The sequence below is a fragment of the Sceloporus occidentalis genome, unplaced genomic scaffold (assembly GCF_023333645.1).
Source record: "Sceloporus occidentalis isolate IW3139 unplaced genomic scaffold, rSceOcc1.0.p SCAF_5, whole genome shotgun sequence".
NCBI lineage: Eukaryota > Metazoa > Chordata > Lepidosauria > Squamata > Phrynosomatidae > Sceloporus > Sceloporus occidentalis.
Window position 1 is genome coordinate 75296641 of NW_028316985.1, and position 25881 is coordinate 75322521.

At 40.2% G+C, this 25881-nt stretch overlaps 1 protein-coding gene across 1 annotated transcript in view; it reads left to right on the forward strand.

The window, feature by feature from the left end:
• Window positions 1-25881, forward strand: part of IL17REL (interleukin 17 receptor E like) — a 59472-nt gene that overhangs the window by 6660 nt on the left and 26931 nt on the right. Inside the window, exons 2-7 of the mRNA XM_089527197.1 lie at window positions 10895-10922; window positions 13204-13353; window positions 15916-16025; window positions 18020-18134; window positions 19986-20030; window positions 22249-22388. Coding sequence (XP_089383323.1) covers window positions 10895-10922; window positions 13204-13353; window positions 15916-16025; window positions 18020-18134; window positions 19986-20030; window positions 22249-22388 — 588 coding nt within the window. The remainder of the gene's footprint in view (window positions 1-10894; window positions 10923-13203; window positions 13354-15915; window positions 16026-18019; window positions 18135-19985; window positions 20031-22248; window positions 22389-25881) is intronic.

The window sequence follows — 25881 nt, forward strand, 5'->3', positions numbered from 1 at the left end:
CATAAAAAGTGACTCTACTCATACTTTCTAGGGGCAAATCTACACCAGATTTATATAGAAATACTGTATATTAACAGAGTTCTATTACTTGACTATAATTTATGAGGTTTCTTTTTTCTGCTGCCACACGAGCTAGTAAATATAGTTTTCTGATATAACCTGCACTGCCAAAATAACCTGCTTTTAGTGGGTCCTTGTTGCTGAGGAGGGAGGCTGCATGGTTTGGCTGCTGCGGCCTCCCTCAGGAGCAAAAAGCGGTGGCTCCAGCCCACCCTTTTGGTGCAGTCTGTAGAGCCCCTAAACATATTGCGTGAAAGAAATAGTAAAAGAAGTGTGATCTGAGCAGTGTTACCCTATAGATTATGTCACCTCTTCAGACTTTGTGACTCCCTTGATCTACTGTGTGGTCAAATGAGACCTTCTGTGTGAGGAACCAGCACACCTGCTAAGTTAGCTTGTGTATGTAAGCCCTGTTCAGACATTCTGCTATCCAGTTTAAATCAACGTTTTAAGAGAAAAATGTGCGAGTCCTCTCCATCATCAGTCTTCTGCTGCATAGAGCAAATTGTGAAGAGAAAAGCTTCTTCTATGTATGCATGCTCTCCATATGATTGGGAACTCAGAATTTGTTTGTGTGCAGAGCCTCCAGGTGATGCAGAGGTTCTACCTCTTCAGACTGTCATTGCCCTTATAAGCTATAGAAGTGGTAGGGTTCGGTTGCTCCCTTGTTTGTTTATTGACTTAAAATGGCTAACCAAACATTTGGATATGATCATTTAGTATGCTGAATCTAGCATGTTGCAATTCTGGTAAAAGCCCTATTTAGGCATTGAAAAGGGAATTAACTTGAATACAAGAGCAGAGGAAGCGGATTAGTTGCACTCTCTCCATGTCTCTCCCTTCGCATTTAGAGTAACACTCTGAGAAAGAGAATGCCTGCAATGCACATGATCCAGAACCCTGAAAATTAAGGCAGTTTGATCATGTGATGAGGCTATATGCACTATGAAGACTCCTTTTCTGTCTGTTGCTGTCATGTGAAGATTGAGAGAGAGAGAGAGAGAGAGAGAGAGAGAGAGAGAGAATTGGGGGGAGGTTAACCTCCTCACACGTTATTTTAATTGTCCTGTTGAAAACTAGAGTTTTAGACATTTTGTCCTTCTGGTAAGGAAGGTCAGCTTGGTAAACTTTACTACATTGTATATTTTAGAATCTCATCTTTAAATGGAAATTATCTTTTGCTCAAAACATTTTCATAGACTTCAAGATACATATTACTGTAAGTGTTGCAGTCACTACTTCCTTGTGTGCTTCCAGAACGTGTAATAAGGAAGGGTTACAGTTTGCTCTCCTTCCATTTTAAGCTTCTTCCTGGTTTGTAGGCTGCTGCTTGGATTGTACTTCTGTAGTTCATCATCAGCCTAGCTATATATAAATTACTTAAGGTTATATATAACTTGCCTTAATAATAGGTTGAACTAAAGGAGAGTTCCAAGCAATTATGGAATCAAATCTTCATCATGGCCCTACAAAGACTGCAATACAGAATTTAAGGGGACTTTAAATAAAGGGTTAAGGATTAGACCATAACATCAAGTTGTTTTTACACCTTCTTAAGAGCCATTTCAAGTTTTAAAATATTTATTGGGCCTTACAGGTTGATCATTTGTATATTCCATTAATAGATTTGCTGCAGCATGACTTACTTCCTCTAATGGAGGATGGTGTGGAAAGTATGCAGCCTTCAGATGTTTTGGACTGCAACTCCCAGCATTCCTCACCTTGGCACTTCTGGCTGGGGCTGATAGGAAGTGCAGTCATCATCTGGAGGGGTTCATGACCTCCATATCCGACCTAGGATTATTGCCATTTTGGAGACAAGAATAGGATATGGTTTAGCCCCCAAACCCCAAACCAAAACAAATATTTCTGTGCAAGTCTCACCCAGTATACACCCGCCCTGAAATGTTTCAGGATATTATTATATGCAGCATGGTTTTCTGCTTGAGAAATTTGGGAGTGTGGGACTATGTTCTAAAAACACTGGCTCCAGACAGTCACACATTTTAATGTTTTTACTATGCCAACCCCGCCCCCCCGCCAACACCAATCTTATACAACAAAACCTTGAACAACTTAATCTTGTACAGAAAACAAACTTCCATAACAAAACCATCTGGCTATGTTTTTGGTGTGAGGTTGCTGGGTTTTGTGGAAGATTTTTCTTGTGCTAAACTACTGCTTTTTGCCTAGAAAACAGCAATCTTGCACAACAAAATAATTTGAAGAAGAAAAAAATCGGTCTTACACAAATGACAGATGTGGTATAGCAAGAGTCTTTTTTAAAAAAAATTATGCAAACTACACTAATTTTCATGAAAAAAAAATAATTTCCCTGTGCAGAATAATTTCCCAAAACACTTTGGAATGTGGGAATACCAGGCAAAAACAGCACAGAAGTCTTGCCACTGTATTATTCTCCCTGACCAGGTTTCTTGAGAGTTGGAAACCCTTCCATTTTATTCTATTTTGTTCAGGAAATGAATAATGATGACTATTCTTCCCATACCAGAAACACTCATGAAAGCCACTCCTGTTGGACTGTAGGAAATAATCTTCATATATGATAGAATCACAGCATTGGAAGAGGTCCTGTGGCACATCATCCAGCCCCCTGCTCAGAGCAGGATTTTCAGCTAAAGCATCCCCAGCAGGCATATGTCAATTTGATTTTCTTTCCCCTGGATCCTGTACTGGTATTGCTAACCAAGAGGCAGATAATGGTGGATAAATTCCACATTGAGAAGTCAGAGAAGGTTTGTTTTGGTTACCAAATCTGATTTGTTATGTGTGTGACATGATTAGCCAAATCAGCCAAGTAATTTTTCTATATTAATGCATGGAAGTATTAGTGAACGAATATTAGTGGTTGATCTCATAGTGGAATGTAGTGTAGTACAGGTATGTCATTAACAATAAATATTTTAATATTGAGAGCCAAGAGTTTATCGCATGGGGGTTAAACCGCTCCCCAGCGCGTTCTAACGGGGGCGAGCGGGGGCACGCACGGAACACGATGGGCACCGGATGGGGCCCAAAATGCGACTTTATCGCACGGGGGCCGCCGCCGCGCGTTCCCATCGCGTCCCAATTCGGTTCCAGAGGGCGCCATTTCTGGGAACTGTTTCAAAGCGTCCCCAGAAATGGCGCCCTCTGGAACCGAATTGGGACGCGATGGGAATGCGTGGCAGCGGCGGCGGCGTCCCCCCGTGCGATAAAGTCGCGTTTTGGGCCCCATCCGGTGCCCATCGCGTTCTGTGCGCATCCCCCGCTCGCCCCCGTTAGAATGCGCTGAGGAGCGGTTTAACCCCCATGCGATAAACTTCCCAGTGTGGTGTAGTGGTTTGAGCACTGGACCCCAACTGGAGATCAGGGTTGAAACCCACTGGGTGACCTCAGGCAAGTCACACACTTTCAACCCCAGAAAACCCCATGATAGATCCTCTTTCGGATTGCCATGAGTCAGAAACTACATGAAGACATAGAACAACAATTTAAATATTGCTCGCTGCAGGAAACGATGGCAGAATGAAGATTCTTTATTTGAAAGCCAAGCTGAAGCCTTATTTTAACTATGATCATGCTGATTTGAGGATTCTGGAGCTGTAATCCAAAAACAATTTTTCTAAGGCTTTATAGCGAAGAACTTTATTTGGATCTTGAGACTGATTTGCTGTTAACCCATCCTGGGATTTTCCTGTTTCCACAAACTGTCAATCATTTCTACAAATATATTATAGAGCCCGCTGTCTAACCTCTTTTATAATTATGCACATTATTTGAAGAAGTACAAGATTCCATCCTAAATATGATATTGTAGATGTCAGATGAATTCAGTGCAGGGATTGACTATAAAAAGGTGGTTAAGACGTATCTCTTCCAGCAGGCTTTCCCAGACTAGCCTCTCAGTGGCCTCCCATCAATTGCCCCTTAATTGTCCCTGCTTAGTTTATAATTAAAATGTATTTTTATTGTGAATGGAAGGGTTTATGGGTTATGATGACTTTGATCTGCTTGGAGATGCAGAATATAAATAATAATAATAATAATAATAATAATAATCATCATCATCTCACTGGAGAAAATAATTGCCTCATTTTAGGTTATGTTCTTTCTTTCTGTAATTACGGACTTTATAGCATGAGGCTGACTAATTGCATTTGTAACAGGTTTATAGTCCTTTTGGTTGGGGCTCACCACATGGCATCATGCCTCTTCTGTTGTCTTCCCATCAGTTACCATTTTAAATGTGTTTCTTTTTATTAACACATTAAATCCATTAATGACTTCTTCCACAAAAGTTCAATTGCCCAGTTATTCTGACATGGGGTAGTCAGTGAGTGTGGTTTGAATGGAGAAAGGAGAAGACATGGACATTACAATCTGATTTTCTGTCCTCCACTCACTTCCTTTTCTAGTCCTCTGGGCCTAGTTAGGAAGGCCCAAAACACATAGGCCAAAACAGTGGCTTTTGGCATGGCATTTAGATGATACACACTCTCAAAGTGGCTGGAAGCTTCTCTGTAGCCACCAGAGGAGTCTGAGGCTGCCTAAAAAAGGGGTCGATTTAAACCAACGCCTGGTTGGCACGGCTTGGGACCTGTGGCGGTGGCCTGCTTTGGGAGTGGGCTGTGCAGTCGCTGCAGTCCTAGTCCTAGTCCAACTGCAATTGGAATGACTGGAGGCCACTCCTTCCTTGTCGTCTGCTTCATCCCGAAGTCCCTCTGTTGCTACAACACTATAATGCCATGGTATGCTAATGTCTTCCTCTCTCTTCCTCTCTCTCTGTCATGCACATACTTACATAGACATACACAACCACTCTCCCACATGTCTGGGAATGTAAGGTGAGAAGACAGAAGAGTCTTACAGTTTAAAAAAACATTTATTTTTTTAACCTCTTCCCTCAGACATACTAATCGCTGCTCCATTAAAGCCAGGGAGAGGTCAGACAAACAGATTAGTAGCTGTTGACTTTCCTCTATCAGTAATTAGTTTAGTCTGGGAAGTCCGATCTATCTCATTCATTAAGACCCCCCCCACCCCCCCACCCCCCAGGAAAAAGACCCTTTGAATTGTAGACTTTTCATTTATATTTCTCCATGTGGAGGGCACCTCTCTCTGTGTGTGAACTTGCATGCATGCATGTTTGTCAATCAATGAAAACGGTTGGGGATAACGTGTTTGAGGAGGTAGTGGTAGGTAGTTCCAAATACTGTTTGTGATAAGGTGATTTGCAAAAATGAATGCTGCAATCCCACAATGGTTCTGAAGGTGCATAAGGAAAGAGGGACTTCTGATTAGTGTTTTGGCAGACAGTGCCACCGTAGAAGGAAAACAACCTTGTGCAATAAAGCTATAATCCTGACCATTGGTTGTTGGCTGAAAGTGATTCATATCTGCTTCTGTCCTCTGCCTCTTATTTTGGTGTTTTGTATGTATCTGTGTTTTGTTTTCTCTGTATATATAACTGCCAACTAGGTCAGAGTGTACTGTATGCAGCAAAGTGGACTCTAGGTCACAAAAGCTGATGTCACAATACCATTTTCAGTCTTAAAATTCTTTGTGTGCCACAAAAATTTGTTTCTGTAGCAACAAGCTAATGTGACTATTCCCTCTGAAATGCTTTAATTTTGTTTTAACATTTCTTACCCTACTTAGGTTTGGGAAGGTCTGTAGGATCTACCCTACTTAGAGCCTCAGGTTTGCAGTATCTACTTTGTTTTTTTAACTTGAATCATTAGATCTACCAGGACCTTGTTATGAAAGATTTAGGATTAAATTGTGACAGTAGCAATAGCAATAGCAAGTACATCACTGATGCTTATCAGTGAACTAACACTCCCTAAGCGGTTTACAATGTGTAAGCCAATTGCCCCCAACAAGCTGGGTACTCATTTTACTGACCTATGAAAGAATGGAAGGCTGAGTCAACCTTGGAGCCTTCCAACGTGAAACTTACAGCACTGTGACTGCAGGACTGGCATTTAGCAACTGTGCCACAAAGGCTCCTTACATTAAATTGTACTCAAAATTAAATAATTCTGAGACCAAAATTTAGCTAATAGAATACCCTCCCCCCCCCCCACTGTACACATATTAGTTACCCTAAATTTTCTTTATGCTAACAGAATAATTTAGGGTACAGATGGGGGTCTCCCTTCTTTCTGAGATGCTTTGTAAAGCTGAAAGCTTTAATGGTGGGTTAAAATGGATACAAAAGCAGAAGACTTGGGTGTAAAAAAGAAAGGGATGAGCTGGAGGCATCCAGTTTCCTTCTGGAGTGGCGCCACAGCAGACAAACTGCGCATCATCCCTCTGGACCAAAAAGAACCTGGAAAAAACAGGTTCTTTTGGGCACCTGGGGACAATGTCATCAGTGTGCCATTGGCGCACTGTGATGTGTCCATGATGCAAGCGCAACACCTGGAGGTGTGGATGCAATGCTGTGCTTGCATCGTGCATGCGTGCCACGTATGGATGGCATTACGTAAAGATGGTGCCATCCATACGTGTTAGGGTTCAGGAGCATGCAGTTGCTGCGTGCTCCCGAACCCTAATTTTGGCCCAAGGATGGCGCTTCCTGCCCATCTGTCTTGGGCCAAAGGGAAAAAAGGAGAAGAAACAAAAAATCAAAATAGTCAGAAACAGTTCATGCATGCTTGTGTGTGCACGCATACATGTTCAGCACCCAAGTGTTATTTTTGTTGCTACCTGGTTCATTGTTTTGAAAACATTGGCTCCCTTCCTACACTGACATCATTGCTCCATGAACATATCCCATACATAGTCTCTTCGGCCGTGAAAAGAGTTTGAATTTTGAAATTACTATTAGTAGTAGCAAGTACATTTCTATACTGCTTATCAGTGCACTTCAGCACTCCTTAAGCAGTTTACAGTGTGTAAGCCAATTGCTCCCAACAAGCTGGGTACTCCTTTTAGAAATCTTGAAAGGATGCAAGGCTGAGTCGACCCTGAGCCCCTGGTTGGTACTGAACTCACAACCTTGTAGTTTGTGAGTGAGTGGCTGCAGTATAGGCATTTAACCATCACACCACCAAGGACTCTTGAAGTCACATTTCTAGCAGAGTGCCACAACAAACTACAATTCCCAGAATTCCATATCATTGAGTCGTGCCAGTTAAAATAGTGTCAACCTGAATTATTTCTGTAGTGTGGATGCAGCCTCATACTCACACACTTCTAGGTTAAATGAACAAATTTCTGAGGAGGGATTTAGCCTGGGGCTGGAAACCCGGCTGTCCAGCAGTTCACATTGTTTCAAAATTTTTCTGTTTCTGACTGGCTTCAGCAAATCTCACAAGAGCTGGATGATAGAAACGTAGATAGAAAGTTTCTATAAATAATCTCAGACAGAATTTATAGTTTATTCTCATTTCCCCCCAAATAATAATGGGGTTGGCATCCTAGGCCAGACTCCTCTGTATTTCCAGACCTTTTTGGGTCTCAGTAAAGTGTACATCTCACCTCTGTGTGTATTATAAATATATAATAAAAATAAAATTGTGTTTGAAGTACATATTTTAAAGACGTGTAATTTAAAAGTTATTTTCATAAGCAGATATTTTGATTACTTACATATTATCCAGGAAAAGAAACCTAAGCAATTTCCTTCTTTCTCTACCAGGAAATGGAATCTGATTTTGCAAATCAGGTAGTAAATACATGGGAGCTCAGTTTATGATTCTGTTGACATTTTTCAATTCATTACTGATCTTTCCAGAGCCTGAATAGGTCTGCATATGGAACCACTTCTATTGTTTTTTTTTAAAAAATCTTTCTATATCTTCCCTCTGTGACAAGAGACAAAAAGAGAGAGAAAGAGAGAAGGGAAAGGAAAGCAAAGAGGAAGAAAAATCTTTATTTATTTGGACGTTTTCCAAGTCTTGCCTCTTCAGTCCAAAGGACTCCTTTGTGGTTTAGGAAGAAGCAAGCAAGTAAACAGACAAAACCTCTAAAAACTGTCAAAGGATAAAAACAACTAGTATAAATTATACAATAAAACAGTGAAACAGCAGCAAATGTACTAGCAATAAAAAATAAGCACTGAAAACAAGCACTGAGCAAAACAAAAGGCTAAGGGGCTAAACAGACCGGCTTGAAGTGCCAGTGTGGGGGTTGCCGAGGGGATGTGGTGTTTGGTTTATGCACACGCTGATGCCGGCATCACATCGCCCACATGATTGTATGGAGCTCCTTTGGTGCAACGTTTATATGCCGCATGCTGAAAGGAGCACTGAAAAGTGCCATGGTTTGCAAAGGCACCGTTTTGCCAGCTCTAAAAGGAATGACATTTTGCTGCCTCTTTTTGAGCTGGCAAACTGTTGGATCAGAGCCACGGTGTATGGTTGCTGCAGCCCCGATGAGTGCTGAAAGGGGCAGCAGGATGCCATTTTATCGGGGCTGTTTGTTTAGCTCCTAAATGGATCTGAAAGGAACTCCAAGCAATAAAATAGTGTGGGTAGGCAATAGTCCCAAATAAGCATCCTTGGGGAGGACATTCCTGTACCAGAGCATCACAAATGGGTTACCACCTCAATTTTCTTTGAAATCAAGCAGACTGGCAGAAAAATACTAGAAAAGTGGGTTTGTACCCAAGATCTGCTTCTGCTGGAGCAATGTTGGGGAAAGTGAGGTTTGTGAATAGCATAGATATCCTGAGCTCCCCTTCATTTTTTTTAATTCAGCCTTTTTTTGGGGGGGGGGGGGACGCGCGCGAATAAAATGGCAAGGGGGCCAGAGAGAAAGAGAGAGGGGGGATGAGAGAGAGAGAAGTTTACAAAACATGTTAGTTTGATTCCCTCCCCCCCCCTCAGTCCCCACAATACCAGAAAAAAATGTAAAATTGTGAAATCAGTTGTTCTTTGGGTTTAATCTGGTTGTTTTAAGAGTGATAGTATAGGCCACAAAGAACCCTCTCCTCTTACTTGTCTATTCCTTTACCATACCCGCTAATGTAATCAACAATTAAATGCAGACTTATGCTGCTGCCACACTGCAAAAATAGAGCAGTTTGACACCACTATAACTTCATCGCTCAATGCTATACAATTCTGGGATATGTAGTTTGGTGAGGCACCAGAGCTCTCTGATAGGGAATGCTAAATATCTCACAATACTACAGTACCACAAATTCCATAGCATTATAATCATGGCTGTTAAAGTGGTGTCAATCTGCTTTTTTTCCTGCAGTGTAGAGACACCCTTAGACCAAGATTCTGTATGAGAAAGGACAGCATATTAGTTCCAGAAACTATGCTATGTCTCTCCTCTTAACCCAATGGACTCAGAGTTTAGCTACCACTGCTCCCTGGCAGCCATTCAGTGACCAATGGAGAGCAGGGAGAGGAATCGAAGATGCAGAGCAATCACATCGTACAATGAGATACTGTATACTAGGATTCTCATCATTCTGCTCTGGCACTTTGCTTGGTTTGCATTCCCTTGGTATCTATGCCTGATTGTTTTGTTTGACTGCCTAAACTGTATCAACTGAATCCTGGATGGGGATGTGAATCAGTGATTTAAATCCAATTTATGCCTGCATATGACTTCTTTTTTTTTTTGTCATTGTGGAGATTGGTGCACTTTTTCCAGCTCTACAATGTCTCCTTTGAAATGTGCTGATCAGAATAGTTCATAGTATTCCAAGTAGTCACACCACTGATTTCTAGAAGGCTAGTATGGTGTTAAGCATTTTTCATAGCAATTTCTTTTCTCACAGATTTGCCTATCGGTTGATTGATTAATTAACTGATTTTATAGCAATTGCACATTTTCATCAAGCTACCTACCACAAGTTCAAAAATTTCCTTTAGTCAATCACTGTGAGCTGATTTCTTCAGTGTGTATCTGAAGTTAGTTTGCCCAGTCTTGCTTTTGTGTGTCACCTGGATATGTTGCAGTTGGCAGCCAGGCTAGAAATACTTTTAAAAGAAGAATAAAATGAATCAAATAATTTCTGGTAAATGTACACTGGGTATGCCTGTATCAAAAGCAACCCCAACACATTTCTTATTTCTCCCTATTCTGCTGTCTTCCAGCCTATCTGGCCATGTATATATAGCCAAACACAAAGCTGAGTGTCCTTAAACCAGGGGTAGGCAACCCTTTTGAGCCGGGGGCTGGGTTGCTGTCCCTCAGACAACTGGGGGGCCGAAGCCAAAAAATAAATAATTAAATAATTTTTTAAAAATTAAATAAATAAATAAACTGGGACAAATGTAGGACAACATTTCCAAAGGGAGGGCACTTTTTAAATAAAAAATGGAGGACATGCGAAAAAAATTGCTGATTTTTAAAAAAATGTTAAGATAAATGCATGTTTCTGAGGCTTCTATAGACAATTGCCCCACCATGCCCCTCGTGTGAGACGCCAAAGGCCCCGGCGGCAATCGGGGGCAGGACCGGGCTGGGGCCGGTCCCAAGGCCTTGCCGGGCCGCATCCGGCCCACGGGCCGCAGGTTGCCTACCCCTGCCTTAAACTAAAAGGATGATGCACATGTAATGGTGGCTTTGATACCAGCCACAACATTCAATTGTCCAAAAAGAACTAATCATTCCATCATCTTACCAAATGATAACCGGCCTATGTGTCTGAGGCGTGACGGATTTCAGTGATTATAAATGCATTTTCTTCTTTTTGTACATTTAATATATAAATGAATAACCTTTTACCAGTCTAGGTTTCTAGCATGAACTTCACTTCAGCTGATATATGATGATTGCTTATTCTAGCTCTTTTTGAAAGGCATATCTTTTATTTCAGAGATGTAACATTCTAATTACTAACTTATAATTCTCCCCTCCACAGGGATTTCTTTGCAAAATTCAAACTGCTAGTAAGTATAACTTTTTTTTTATAAATTGCCAAATATTTATATTTTCTTTGGACAACTGGTCACCCGGTGGGCAACTTTTTGATGACAAGCTAGCTTTGTTAAAAGCAGGAATGGGCAAAGACAGACTGAGTGGGAACCATTTTCTTCCCTGAGCAATAACCTGCACGAAAAGGTGATATAATGGAGCATATCCCATTAACAAATAAGCCGGCTTACCTCTTCCGACTTGAATTCAGGATCTGGGATGCCTCTGGATGTTATCATATCTATAACGCCACCTCTCTATCTGGGATACCACTGCCCAGATGCATCCTGGGTCGAAACCTTGCTCAGCCAGCCAATTTTTTAAGTCAGAAGTTCCCCGACTTTGAAAATGTACTGGCTGAGTGAGGCTTTGGCCTGGGATGCATCTGGGCAGTGGTATCCCGGCTAGAAAGGCAGCAATTTCGCTATGATAACATCCAGGGGCATCCCAGACCCTGAATTCAAGTCGGAAGAGGTAAGCCAGTTTATTTGTTAATGGAATAAGCTCCTATGTCACATATGGATAATATTTTGGCTGATTTTTGTCTGTTTTTTCTTCCCCTTTGAGGGGGAATTTGTAAGGGCTGGGTGAAAAACTGCTACATTTGCAGGTTTTTTTGGGGGGGTGTCTATTGATTGGTTTGGGGGGGAAATCACCCACAAATTGGGCCAGAAAAAAAAGTTGGATTCTGGGATGTTGAGAAAGGAAAATGACTTTATTTGCAGGTGATTTGGGTGGTGTGAGGGGGAATGCGGGGTATGAGGGCTTTCGGGGGCTTTGGGGTTACACTTAGTGGTCTCAAGGGCTGCATGTGGCCTCAGGTTACACTTTGTGCACTTCTGGCTTAAAGTGTTTTTTAAAAAAGAAAACCTTAGCATGTAGCATCATGTGAACTAAGGATAGAGGAACAAAAATATTTGATTACACATGATAACTAGCATGATGCTAATCTGAACACTTTAGAAGGCTCTGGTGCTGCCCTGGTGTAAACTGTTATTCAGCTTTGCAGAAGTCCTTTGGAAATTAGAACAAAACCAAAACAATAAAACCGAGATTCTTTTTATGAAAGGTGGCTTCCATTTGTTGACTTTGTTAATGCAAACCTTGTAGCTGTTCATCCTCTGGTTTGTCAGGGGTCACTGTGCTCTGATGTATTCAAAACAATCTAGATTATATGGGACTTTATGGGAGGGATATTCTTGAAAGTTTGAAGATTTTGAAAGATTATTTGATATTTGTGTGATTTTGTAAGGTTTTTGCCTTTTTCTATTGTATTTCTTTTTATTGTGCATTTTGAAAATAAATAATTGATTTTTTAAAAAAAAGAACCATGAATCTAGAAAGAACTCAAATATATATTAATCAAATCTGATATTTATAGAAAGAATTCCTAACATGAATGTGTACTACAGTGCACCCTTGTTTTATGTGGGGGATCTGTTCCACCCCCCCTGCGTAAAACAAAAAACGTGTATGCTTGAGCCCCATTGCAAGTAATGGGGCTTATGCTTGTGGTGGCGCGTGCACCATTGTGTCTTCCGCACACGGTGCTGGAAGAACCGACACTGCTTTTAGTTTATGCTGAAAGCAGCATATAATGCGCCCGTGTATGAAGCAGACACACTGTATTACTAAATCAGTAGTAGATATTTTTAATTGACCAAGAAGAAAGGACTGGATTGCATAATCCAATGCAATTTCAGGTTACTGCAATTGCATTAAACATAGTTAACAGTCTTGGTGAGAAAAGAATGCCTTCTGTTTCAAGTCCGCAATTTACCACCAAATGATTACACTTGACAGCTTCATTTCACACTGCAGATGGGCGAGCAACAACAAAATTATGCTTCAAGTTTTTAGATATGTTGCGTTTACATATAAAAAGGTCATCCAGAATCTGCTTAGTAACAGTCACCCACTTCCTACAGCCTGAGCTGATTTTGTGATTTCTCCAAGCACTTGTTCTTTCACAAATACAATGTTGTGCCTTCTGGCAAGAGCTGACTCAAAGGGTCTTCAGCCATGCTGACTGAGGTATTCTGGGAGTTGTAACTCGACAAGTAATGTTTGTGAGTTCTGATCTTATAGAATCATAGAATCACAGAGTTGGAGGAAACCATAAAGGTTAGGAGACTCCATTACAGTCCGAGGAAGTGTTTTCCGCTGTCAAAAAGCTCTTTTAAAATAGTGTATCGGTATTTGAGCTTTATTATTTTTTACATTTTCATATGTTTCTTTTTTAAAAAATATTCACAGCGAATATTTTCAATAGTTTCTGCCAACATGCTCCAGCCGTTCTTCCTCCTTCTACCCTGAGAAGTATGAAGCTCTGGACCACCATGCAGTGTGTGGCACAAAATCGCTGTTCCCTTTACTTGAGTGCTAAGGGGACACTGCATCATGATGGTAAGTCAGGACAGTTCATTTGGAACCTGAGTAATGATAAAGGCCAGTAGCCTGGGGCTGGAGCTCATAAAAGGCCCCAAGTTCAATCCCTCCCTGAAATCCTGGAGAGCCACTGCTAATCACTGTAGACCACACGTGAGCAACTTGTAGCCATGAGGAGACAGAATGCTGTCACACTGCAAAATTAATGCAGTTTGACATTGTTTTAACCATTATGGATCCATCCTATGGAATTCAAGGGTTTGGAGTCTTTTGTGGCACCAGATCTCTCTAACACAGAAGACTAAATATCTCATCACTACAAATCCTAGAATCCCATAGCACTGAGCCATGGCAGTTAAATTGGTTCAAACTGCATTAATTCTGCAGTGCAGATGTAGTCACACACAGCTTTTGAGGGCCTTGGTTTCAGTGTGCTGCAGGGGTCCAAACCTCTGAAATTCCATTTGCAAGTCTGTAACAGTTCAGCACTTAAACTGGCTGTGGGAAGCCTTGTGGAAAGTCAACCCTGTGTGGTTTTCCTCTCATCTCAGTAGTATTCTACATAGGAGGTTATTGCACTTCCTTTCCTCCCAGCCTTAGCTCGGTCTGAAACTTTTGAATTTTTTTTAAAATTGGTGTTTTCGCACATCTCTGGGCCTAGTTTGCTGGCATCACATACCCGATCTTGCTATCCCGTCCTTGAACCATACTTCTCTGGCACTTTTTGAAAGAATGGGAAACTCCTGTTCTTTCCAAACTGCCAGAGAAGCACAGATTGGGGATGGAATACCAAGATCAGGTACATGATGCCTCTGGACTGGGCATGGAGGTGTGCGAAAATACCCATTTTAATTTTTTTCTTTTTCTTTTTTAACATTTTTATTGAACGGATACTATTAAAGTTATATATTTCTTACAATTTGTTTTTATAGATTAATATACTAACTAATACACAGTCTTATCCTGACTCGTACATTGCTTCTGGATATGATTTCTTTCTTTAAATGTCCTTCTTGTATGTCCATTCTCTACTGGCAGATGTTTTCTTTTTTTCTCTTTTCTCTTGTTTTTGTTCTTGTATCCCCCCCCCCCCCCTATTTTAGATTACATTTCTTTCATTTCTCTTCTTATTGCTTCTTCAGATGAGTTCTCTTTTACAGCATGTTTGTTGTTTTCCCCTCTGTTTAGATGTATAAAACCCTACCCTCTGATTCTCCAACTGAAGTAGAGAGTAGACAAGCAGTCCTGTAGAATATCCTTAACAGTAACAATGATAATAACGATAATACAAAAACATTCAAAGGATAGAGTCAGAAGGGTGAGAGGAAAGAATCACATTTCCCCCCAAAGGTTTCAGCCTGCTCCGAGGCTGGGAGGAAAGGAAGTGCGATAATCTCCATAGTTCACTTAAAAGCTGAATAGCAGACTAGCCAAAGTCCAGTTAAGATAGAAAGGAAATCGCAGTGTAATCAGTGGGGATGATAGAATGGAGGGGAAGTAATTCACCTGTCAGATTTGTCCCTGTTGTGTTGGCCTAGTGTGATAAGATTGCCTGGAGACAAGCTATTCCTTATCCTCCAATATTGCACAGATGGAAACGGGGAAAATATATGGCCAAGCAATATCAGGATGTGGTCAAGATGGAAAAAGTTATTGATGAGGAAAAACACACAAGCTAGGAGAGACTTTTACCTGGATCTGATGGGAATGGCAAGATTCTACATCCCCCACTGAATTAACTGAGTGAAAACTACTTTTGCATTGTTTGAATAATGCTGAAAATATATTTCTTTTGGAACATCTTCATTCAATTTGGTCATGTTTTATCAAATATCTTTTGAAAAATAAATGTTCAAAAGAGGAATAAATATTAGAGATAGTCTCTGGGGGCAGGGTTTCAAGTTTTTTGGACTTAACCTGCCTATGAGGTAGCCAAGGAATGTGCCAGAATGCCCTGACTTTTATTAAGCAATAGACTATCTGGCAGCTCCAAGCTTTGCACACCTTATTTAAAATCCTAGGAGAGATCAGAGGTAGTCCTTCCCATAGGTGTTTTTTTTTTTAAATTTAACAAGTGCAGGCAGTCAAAGAGGCTGCAGAGTGTCTACAGTACTTAAATACAACAAACAGAAGTACCCTCACTCCTGTTTCTGGGAGCACCTTGCAGGGCTTTCTCCGGTTTCGTCCCTTTGTGTGAGTGTGATGGCATGGACTTTCCCCTCAAAATGGCTTCCCATTGCCTCCAGTGTTGAATTTGTACCCCATCAATTGCTTCAGAGGCCATTTTTTTCCAAATTGGAAGCTTTGGATTGGAAAAAAAAAGGGTGCTGAAGTGACTTACAGGGCCCAAATTCAACACTGGAGGCAATGGGAAGCCATTTTGAGGGGAAAGTCTGTGTGATAAAATCAGTTTAAATTCCGAATTTGGCTCAAATTTGGAAGAGGTAAGTCGGGCACTGGAGGCGGTGTGATAAAGTCCTCAGATACCGCTGATGTGTTTTGTTCCTATGCAAGTATATTTGTGTCTTTGAAAACTGTTCTACAGCACAGGAGTAGCACGTATGTCTACATTATTTTTAGAAAATATCCGTGGCATGGAAATATGTTTTCTCTCAGTGGACACTCAGACGTCTAACTGTGTGACTGTGAAGATTTCAACGAACTTACGTGTAAAACATGCTGGAAGGAAGGTAAACTTTGCATGGTGGAAGCAGGCAGCTGGTGGCCTCCCTGGGAATGGGAGAGCCATAAGAATGCACACCTGGAAGCTCAGGCTTGCTGCTGCCTCTCCTGCCACCCTGGGACTGCTTCTTGGCCTGGTTGCTCTAAAGGGTTGTATTTAATAGTTTCAACATATTTTAATATGTTGTACAGGCCAAAAGGCTTGGGTTCCCCCCAGCCTCGTGTTGTCCAGTTCAGACAATGCAGCCAAAGCCCTTTTTTTCTGGATTAGACATGGTGACAGAGGGGCTTCTACGTCAGAGCAATGTATGGCAAGGGAAGAAGTGTGTGCTTGTCCTGGCCCTGGGTTGACATGTAAATGGGTCTCTAGACACCTGCCCTTTTCTGCAGCAACCCAGGGACCAACCTGGGTGAGCAATGAGGCCAGGAGAGCACAGGCTTAGCCCATGTTCTCCTGGCCCATCTGCTCAACCCCTAAATCTCCTTTATTCCCCCGCATCCCCGAATATCACAGCATTTTAAATCCATGATTGAGTAAATCCACTATTTAAGATTGTTGAAAATGTCAAAAAGGCCTGCAGATACCCCATCTTGGGTAGCTTGGGTAACTTGGGTCTGTTCTTCAAGATATCTCATTATATATATGCAAATATTCCAAAATCCAAAATCCAAAACACTTCTAGTCCCAAGTGTTTTGTATAAGAGATATTCACTGTGTACTAGCACAGAATTGAAGTTCCAAAGAGGGTTTGAAACCATTAAAATATGATCCACAGCACTGATAAAAGAAGAGCAAGCATATGATTCTAATTGCTGCCACATTAGTTTACTCATGAATGTCTGTCTTGAAAAGACATGGTGGTTTGTGTTTTCATCATGAAACTACTCTAGTTGGTCTGTGTGTGGGCATAGGTTTCATGCCATTGTTCCCAGATGCTTTTGTTTAAAAGGACATGTTAAAATGAAAACAAAACAAAACACCACAGTCCATGAGAAACGAATTATAGCCCATAAAAGTCACTTCACACTTCCATGGTACATAATCATGTCCTTCATTGCAGAAGTGGCAGTTTCAAACCCCCCCCCCCCCCAATTTTCTTGACATGTGGATTTGGCCATGTGCTTTTCACCACTATTTATTTTTATTTTGAGTGAAATATATTTATGCAAAAGGGCTTTGATGATGTGGCTACATGTCTTCTGGAAACTCCTCACTTTTCTCTTTATTTTGGTGAAAGAAAGGACAATTGGTTTAATTAAGAGAGGAAATTTGTGGAAGCAGCATTCTGCACATTAAGCCAATGTGTATGTATATGTGCATCTTGGAGGTAGCTATTGTGGAGGACAATGATGCTCCTCTGAGCTCCATTGGATTGGTTGGTTAGGCTGAGAGATTGTGACTGACTGAATGGTGATTAAACACCATAAAACACTGGCCCTCCAAAATAATCAGCACCTTAGATATGATGTTCATGGTAGAAGTAGAAAGATGGTGTAGGCAAGATCTTTTCCCTTAGTATAAGTTACTGTTGAATCTATAGTGCCGATCATGGGTGGGCAATGGACAACCCTCCAGAGGTTATTGGATTGCAATTCCTTATTGCAATTGAATTACAGTTGTTTTACTCACAATCAGCTATGCTAGCTAATGTTGATGGAAGGTGCAGTCCAACAACATCTTGGAGATCTGTTTGATTCCCACCTCTGATGTCACTGGATTAATGCAGTTGTCAACACTTTTACTGACTACTTCTAGAGCAGGCATAAAGAGTTTATAGATGCATTTAAAATGGGTCAGTCCAGGGGATACAACAACATATGTAAATAGTTTCTTGGAAGTTGCACCTGAGAAGTATTGGGAGAACACCTATTTCTCTTTTGATTATTATTACTGGTGGCAAAATTTGAACAAAGCGGCCTAGCAAACAAAGCAGAGCCACCAGAACAATCTGGAAATCATATATATTTTTATTACATTTTTATTTTGTATTCCCCAATACAGGTGAAAGTACAGTTTAATTGCTTTGAAGTCAGTGCTGGGCAGCATCTCCATGTGACCATGAAAACAATTCCAAATTACTGTGGAATTAAACTGAGTCAAGAATATTATGTTGAAGGTAAGAATACATATTGAGAAAAATGTTGATGTTGGGGAGTGAGTAAACCTTGTGTATATAAAAGTGAAGATTGACACTGAGGAGATTGATAGTGAGGAGATATTTTCCACAAATGAGAGCAAGTGTGCCTAAACACCCTTTTTTTAATCTAAGGGTAAATTTCGGTGAGGCTAACTATGGAAAAAGTGTGTTCGTCCGTGTGTGTATGATGATTCCCTTCTTCTCTGCAGCTCCCTCCCATCAAAGCAGTATCCATTCCTGTACATTCCCAGCATTGTTAGCATTTTATCATTTTTATGGAAAATTTAATTCAACTACAGTCTCTTTCCCATTTATTTATGGGCACCTGTGTTAGCTTTGCAGCAAAATACAATGAAAAACAAAATCCACAGAAGAACGATACATTTATTGGTCAACCAAAATCAGCATGCAAGCTTTCAAAGCTTCACTGGCTTCTTCATCACACAAAATGTTACACAGGAAAAGAAGGGTGATGATGTTAGAGTCAAAGGCTTGCATTTTGTCTCAAATGTTACTCTATTATCAGTTAAGATAGTACTGAGGGATCTCAATGAAGGTAGAGGCTACTCTCCTTCTTGACAGTGTGGGGACCAGGGACAAAGGACAATAAAAGACAGGTAATAAAATGTCAATTTCTCAGTACCATCTTAACTGACAACATAGCAGAGCTGTGTGTACAACAAACTACTACATATGGTTGATCACAAGCGCACAAACACACCATCTAATTTTTTTTAGGAACATGACAGGATTCATTAATGCACTATACAAGTCTAAATAAATAAAGGCTACATCCCATCTCTGCAAATCCTAAAAGGACTATGGGAATTGTTGCGGCCATTGTGTAATCTATATTCTGGTACCTGCTCAAGGAGAATAATTTATATTATAATTTATATTCAGCTTAACACCTGCAGTGCAGCTGGCAATGTGGTGCTCCCCCTGGTGGCAACAAATGCTCCATGTTTGCAAGGCAGTGTGATGTCAAGATGAGGTTCAAGAAATGTGGGGAAAAAAGGGGGTGGGATGTGGCAGGATGGGGAACCAGTGTGGTGTAGCGGTTTGAGTGTTGCACGGTGACTCTGGAGACTAGAGTTCGATTCCTCACTCGGCTATGAAACCCATTGGGTGACCTTAGGCATGTTACATGCTCTATGTCTCAGGGGAAGGCAATGGCAAACCTCCTTTGAATAAATCATGCCAAGAAAACCCCATGATAGGCTTGCCTTAGGGTTGTCATAATTTAGAAATGACATGAATGTCATTTCAGCAACATGTGTAAAGACAGAACCAACCAGCCACTCCCATACTTTCCCTAGCCATTCCCACTATAAAGAGCTGTATCTCTGGCCCAAAACACATGAGCCAAAATAAACCAGTTTCCAGCTACATTCAGGGCATAGCATTTAGATGATGCATGCCCCAAGCATGGCCAGAAACTGTGCCGAGGGCTCATCTTTTGCAAAGAACCAGGCCAAAAAGGAGCAGTAAAATACTACTTCTTTTGCTACCTAATATTAAGTTTTGTATTTCCTTTCATTAATCTGATTTGCAAAACATCTTTCTTTTATTTTACTTGACTTCAGCTTTAAATAGTTATGGATTTTACTAAATAGCATATATTATATGAATCTATTCTCAGTGCAAAGAGTGTCCACCTCTTGCATCCCACGCTTCTCCCATATTTTAATCAACTAAATTTTACTCACCTGATTTAGTATGACTACATTTCTATTGGAACATAATCAAATCTCAAGAAGATAAACTAACACACATTTAAAAAAAATAAAGCAAGCTGAAGATAAACTCATCCTGTTTTGTACTTTACAGATTGCAGAAACAGTGATGTGGCAAGAAATATTCCAGCCTGTTTTGGTAAGCCAAGATCCAATTAGTTTAAATTCCAAACACTAAATGTAGAATGTATTCATTGTTTCTGAATTCTACTAATCATGTGTGTATCTGAAATTTGCCATTAATTTGAAGTAAGGAATGTATGGTTTGATAAATTGCTGGAAACCAGATAAAAGATATCAGTTAACATTTTGTTTAGGGTGTGTTAAAAATATGTACATAAGTATCCCTGGTGCATTCTGAGATATTTTTTCCTCATAATTAAATGAACATCCAGTCCAAACTTCTCAGAATAACCTGATCTATCCATAGTCCGCAGTGCCTTGTGTTTCAGTGCTATATACGAACGTGGACTCATTGAAATTGATGGAATGTTCTTCCAATATGAGCTAGCTGAGTTGAAACAACAGTTCTGTTTTAGATTAGCTACATCCTGCCATTTTATCCAAATCAGATAAAATGTGGTTAATTTGTATAGTTTGCTGATGTACTGAACCCTACTCCACCCTAAACATGAGAGATGGGAAAAGATTGCCCCACCAGATGTCTAACTATTGACTGCACTGGTTAACAGTGATGGGAATTGGCCCTGCAATATCTAGAGGGACACACTTCACCATCCCTGTTGTGCATATTTATTTGCTTGCATAGATAGAGGCTGTGCACACATAGACTGGAAATATCTTAGTTTTGTAGCTGTGATTTAGGGCCATACAGATATCAACTGTGGAGAGGGAACAGGGCTTTCTCTTATGATCCTTCTTGTTCACAGTACATTTAGATTGGTCACATAAACAGTGATACCTTACACAAAACTTAAGATTGGGAGTCCAAGATTCTAAACCACAACATCTTTGGTAGTAATAAATATTATGCTGAAGTTTTGGACCCGAATAAAAGTACATCATTACTGTGAAATGCATGTGGCTTGCTTTCAAAGTTTGTAGGGTATTTTTAGGGAACTGAGTAGGAACAAATGATGTGTGTGGAAGAACATCAGAGAGATAAATGATGAGGGTTATGCAGGTGGCAAAAATTCATCTAAATCTCTGAAAGTGTTTGATATAAGGATGGAAAAAATGGAACTTTTTTCATCCTCAACGAGAAAAAGTGTCTTGACCCATAGAGACATGAGAAATAGCCACCTACTGTGAGGTGTTTTCCCTCTCCCTTTTTTGGGTAATCCAGGACTTTTTTAATGAAAAATGTAGAGCAACTGCCCCCCCCATATTTTGTGGAAAACAGAAATACATTTTTATCTCCACAAAAGTTGTTCCTTTTACATAAAAACAAGGTTCCCCCCACCCATAAAATATTTTTTTTTGGTATGACATAATTTTTTACAATTTGTTTTTGCAAATTTTCACATCCCCCTCTCCCAAATGTGAAACGTCAGCAAAAATGCACATGAATTCTCTAGCTGCATCCATTCAGGTTTACATTTTGGAAATCATTTGTTCTTGTGTGCAAGAATGGAATAAAAGATTTATATTCCTACTTTGGTGGGACTTTAGTATATATAACTTGCATATTTTCATTTTTTGTTCATTTAATAGTAACAAACATTATATTATTGAATAAAGTGAATGAAAATGCTGAGAAAGATTCTAGATTCTGTATGAAAAGTCATGATCTCATACAGCAACACCATAGCCATGCTGCTGTGTAAGGACACAATCCTAGACATACTTACTAGGGAATAACTGTCAAGAAGATGTGCATAGAATTTGTTATAAGCCAGTACTATTCAAAGTGGTGGTCTGCAAACCAGTGCTAGTTCATGAGCCATTGGCTGCTATTCTATGGGAAGTTTCCAGGAAAGTATGCAAATACAATGATAACATGAGACAAATAGGCTATGTGTTCCTGGCACAATGAAAAAAAATGTCAGTCTGTCACATCCAATACCTTGCCAAAACAAAAAACAACCCCCCTTTTCACCTATCACCATGTGAATGATATGCATAGGAATAGGTGATGACAATTGACAAAGTAATTATGCACACATTTCTACAGAAGTACATTACTCTGTGTTCATTGGGACTTATCACTAAGTAGATTTGCGTAAAACGATAGGCTCACCAAAATCCCACATTCTAGTGAGACAACATTCACAGTGAATATGTAGCTGTGACTGTTTAATTATATCGACTTACATTAACAAAATAATCCTTGTTTGTTGCATGCAGAAATCTTTGTTTATACAGTTATGTAGTGGTGGTTGTTTTGTAAATTTCAGCTGGCAAAATGGCTTATGATGTGGACAGAATGAAAAAGACCATTATGGTGAACATTTCCGAAGCTGCTCAAGGCACAGACTATTATGTCCGTTTATGTCATCAGTGGTTTGTGTGTGAGGATGTGGGGCCAGTCACCGTGGTAAGTTCCTCCCATTTCATGAAAATGGTTAACCTGGCAGAAGAATGTAGAATTTGTTCCATCTTCCCTTCTGCTTTCCCCCTCCTTGCTCCAATTGCTTCAGCAGTGTGGCAAGTCTAGTTTTGAGGGTTGTACTACAAAAACTAAAGTGGAAATAAAATCTTCCAAACACAAATATGGGTATAAACTTTACAAGACAAACCTCACCATTAAGCAGAGTGAATTGATTGCCTCATGAAGCTGCTACTAAGGGTAGAGGTGGCAGCCTCCAGCTTTTTAAATATGCATTTTGACCTTTTATCTGTTTTGGTACCATACAACCACTGCCACACCTCTAAACTGGTCTACTGTTCTCAAGTGTTATGGAGGATGCCATTGCATCACCTTTGTTGAAGGAAGAGTCAAATGGCAGTGCAGCCAACCTCTATACATGAAATGAGAGTAATATCTCATTTTTTAAATCTCAGGTAGCAAAAGCTTAATTAGTGGCTGATACTCATGAGAGAGCCAGCATGGTGTTTTGATTTAACCATTGGACTACAATCTGGAGTTAGGGTTTGATTCCTTGTTCGGCCATAGAAACCCACTGGGTGACCTTGGGTGAGTCAGACACTCTCAGCCCTAGGAAATCCCAAGATAAGTTCACCTCAGGGTCACCATAAGTCAGAAATGACTTGAAGACACACAACAACAACAACTCATTATTGTGAGACATTCCATTGGAAATGAATCTGTAACCTGTGCACGTAGTCAATATTAACAAGTAACCTGTATTGCAAGCAGTCCTCGAACAAAAAGACTAGAAAGGAAGGTTGGAAAGAAAAACAGCTGGATTGGAGCGTGTCAACAAACTGCAGTCCATCAACCTTGGGTTGAACAAAGACAATGATTTCTTGGCAAATTACATATATTGTAACACTAGTTAACCCTCCAGCCTCATGGGTCTCTCTTGGCCAGTACATCACATCTTCTTTTTGTCACCTGCATTACATCTCAATACTCATTCATATGGTTGTCTACTAACCTTGGCTTCAAGCAACATCCTTGCCTTGTCTCCCAGTGACCATCATTAAAATGGAACTTGTCACCTCATCTCCACACTCACAAGGTTTTGCATTCCTAGGGACATTCTCACACACATACTGCTTTACTGTATATGCCTGTCTCTGGGCTTTCCATTCCACCTCATGCATCTGACAAAGTAGGCTCAAGTCTATGAAAGCTTATGCTGCCAACATCTATCTTTCAGTTAGTTTCAACGGTGCTGCAAGATCCCTTTGCATACTGTGTTGCAAGAGTGGGACAGCTTAGCCAAATGTTGAGTAAGGGGAGAAATAATAGCACTGTGAAGAGAGAATGGATAAGGGGGAGTTTATTTCCCTTTCTCAAAATACTAGTCATTTAGTGAAGATAATGGGGGGAGATTCAAAATACACAAAGGGAATTGTGTCTTCATACAGCCCATGGCCACATTAGGAAATTACTAGAAAATGTAGTGAAGGCTGCCAACGTAAAGAGTTTTCAAAGGGGAGTTGACAAATTCATGGTGGATAAAATCACCAGCAGTGACTACTTGCAATGGTTGTATTTTACCTTCCATATCAGAGACAGCGTGTCTTTGAATGACAGCTACAAGGGAACATGAGTGTGAAGTTGTGGGACTAATACTTTCTTGTGCATGTTCCATAAGCACCAAGTTGGCACCTATTGAAACAGAATCCTGGGGCCCATTCATACTATAGAATTATAGCATAATTATTCCACTTTAACTGCCATGGAATTGTGAAACTGTGGGATTGGCAATTTAAGAAGAAACACGTAAAAGTCTCAGCAAGACAGCTCTAAGGGCTCAATAAACTACAAACCCCAGGATTCCATTGGATGGAAATATGCCAGTTAAAGTGAAGTAATAGCATTACAATTTTGTGGATAGGCCCTTAGTCTGACCCAATAGGACTAGGGCCTGGCCTTGAGTCTGAGGGACTGCACCCTCTTCTCCAAGAGGAGGGGGGGATAGGGAGAGATCTTAGGGTGAGAGCATTGCCTGGAAAGGCATGTGTATGTACATTTCCTTTGTTTTTTTAGACTTGTTTTTTTTTAATTAAATACTTTTTTCTTGATGACATAATTAGGGACTGCTTCTTTTAACCTTGTAACACCAGCAGGGGCCACTTTGCAAAATGTAATCTATAGGGGTCAGGTTTTGCGCCTAAAAATGGGCCTATCATAGTTTTGACTTGGCAATCCTAAGCAGAACTTATTTTATTATCTTATGTAAATACATGTTGGCTTGTTCCCTGTTGAATGTTGGATTATATCACATTATGTTTTCTTTCCTCTTCTTTATGCCATTTCAAATGAAGGGAAGTAGGTGCTAGTAGGTGTACTTTTTATTAGTCATGTAGGAGAGGAAATTTCAGTGGTGTGACTGTTCTCACTCTATGAGAAGCTACATTTGACCAGATTCCCTTTTCTACATAACCACAAGAGCACTGTCTTCCTTTACACTGAATGTTCTTTTTGATGATGCACTCTTTACATTGTCCAGTCATTGCTTTTTATGATATGACAACATTTCTGCTGTTTTGGCCAATATTCTGCTATATTTTTCTGTTACCAGTAGGACAGCTGGTAGCTATTTGAACAGAAAAATGACAAATCTCCCTTTCTCCCCCCCCCCCCCCCATGCACTTATGGTTCTCTATAGACACTCTGCTTTTTAAAAAAGAAAAGAAAATATTGTCTGTAAAAGATGGATGGGAATTGCTCTCTACACTTCTACCATTTCATTTCAATCATTGCGCTGAAATGAATTGACATCAGTCATTATGCTAAAAACTAGACATGCAATTTTTTTTGATAATGTCATTCCTGAAGGAAGCATTAATTAATGTTAGCAATTTCCCTGCTGTTGCAAGAAAGTCTTTGAAAGCTGCACAGTTTTCAAAAACTATTTGCAATTCAGGACTTACTCTGTAGAAGATTCACATGTGGGAGGGTTTCTCTTTTTGCATAGAAAGTAACATTTTTTTTGCAAAGGAAACAATAATTTCTCAATAGAAAATAATATGCACATACATATTATTTTCTGTAGAGAAACTGTTGTCTCCTGCAGAGAAAAATTCACATATAAATTTTGCACAGAATAAGTCCTGATCAGTGAAGATAGTTGTCCGTCCCATCTTATCCTCATCAGGTTTTCTCTGCACACAGGAGACATGTATTTTGGGTTGTTTCCCAAACATTTCCAAATATTCTTCCCATACCTAGTTTTATCTTTGCCCAGTTCTGTGAACATCGAATTTAGAAACAGCTCCCCCCTTTTAAAACAATCACTGGGCTTAATGTTGTTACTATCCCCTTCCCATCCCCAGAAGAAACCAAAAAGGCATGTTCAAAAACATGGCCACTAAAAATAGCAGATTACATTGGACCTGTATTCCCAAATGCCTGAAAGGTACCACTCTGCACCTTTAACTCACAATAGCTTTAA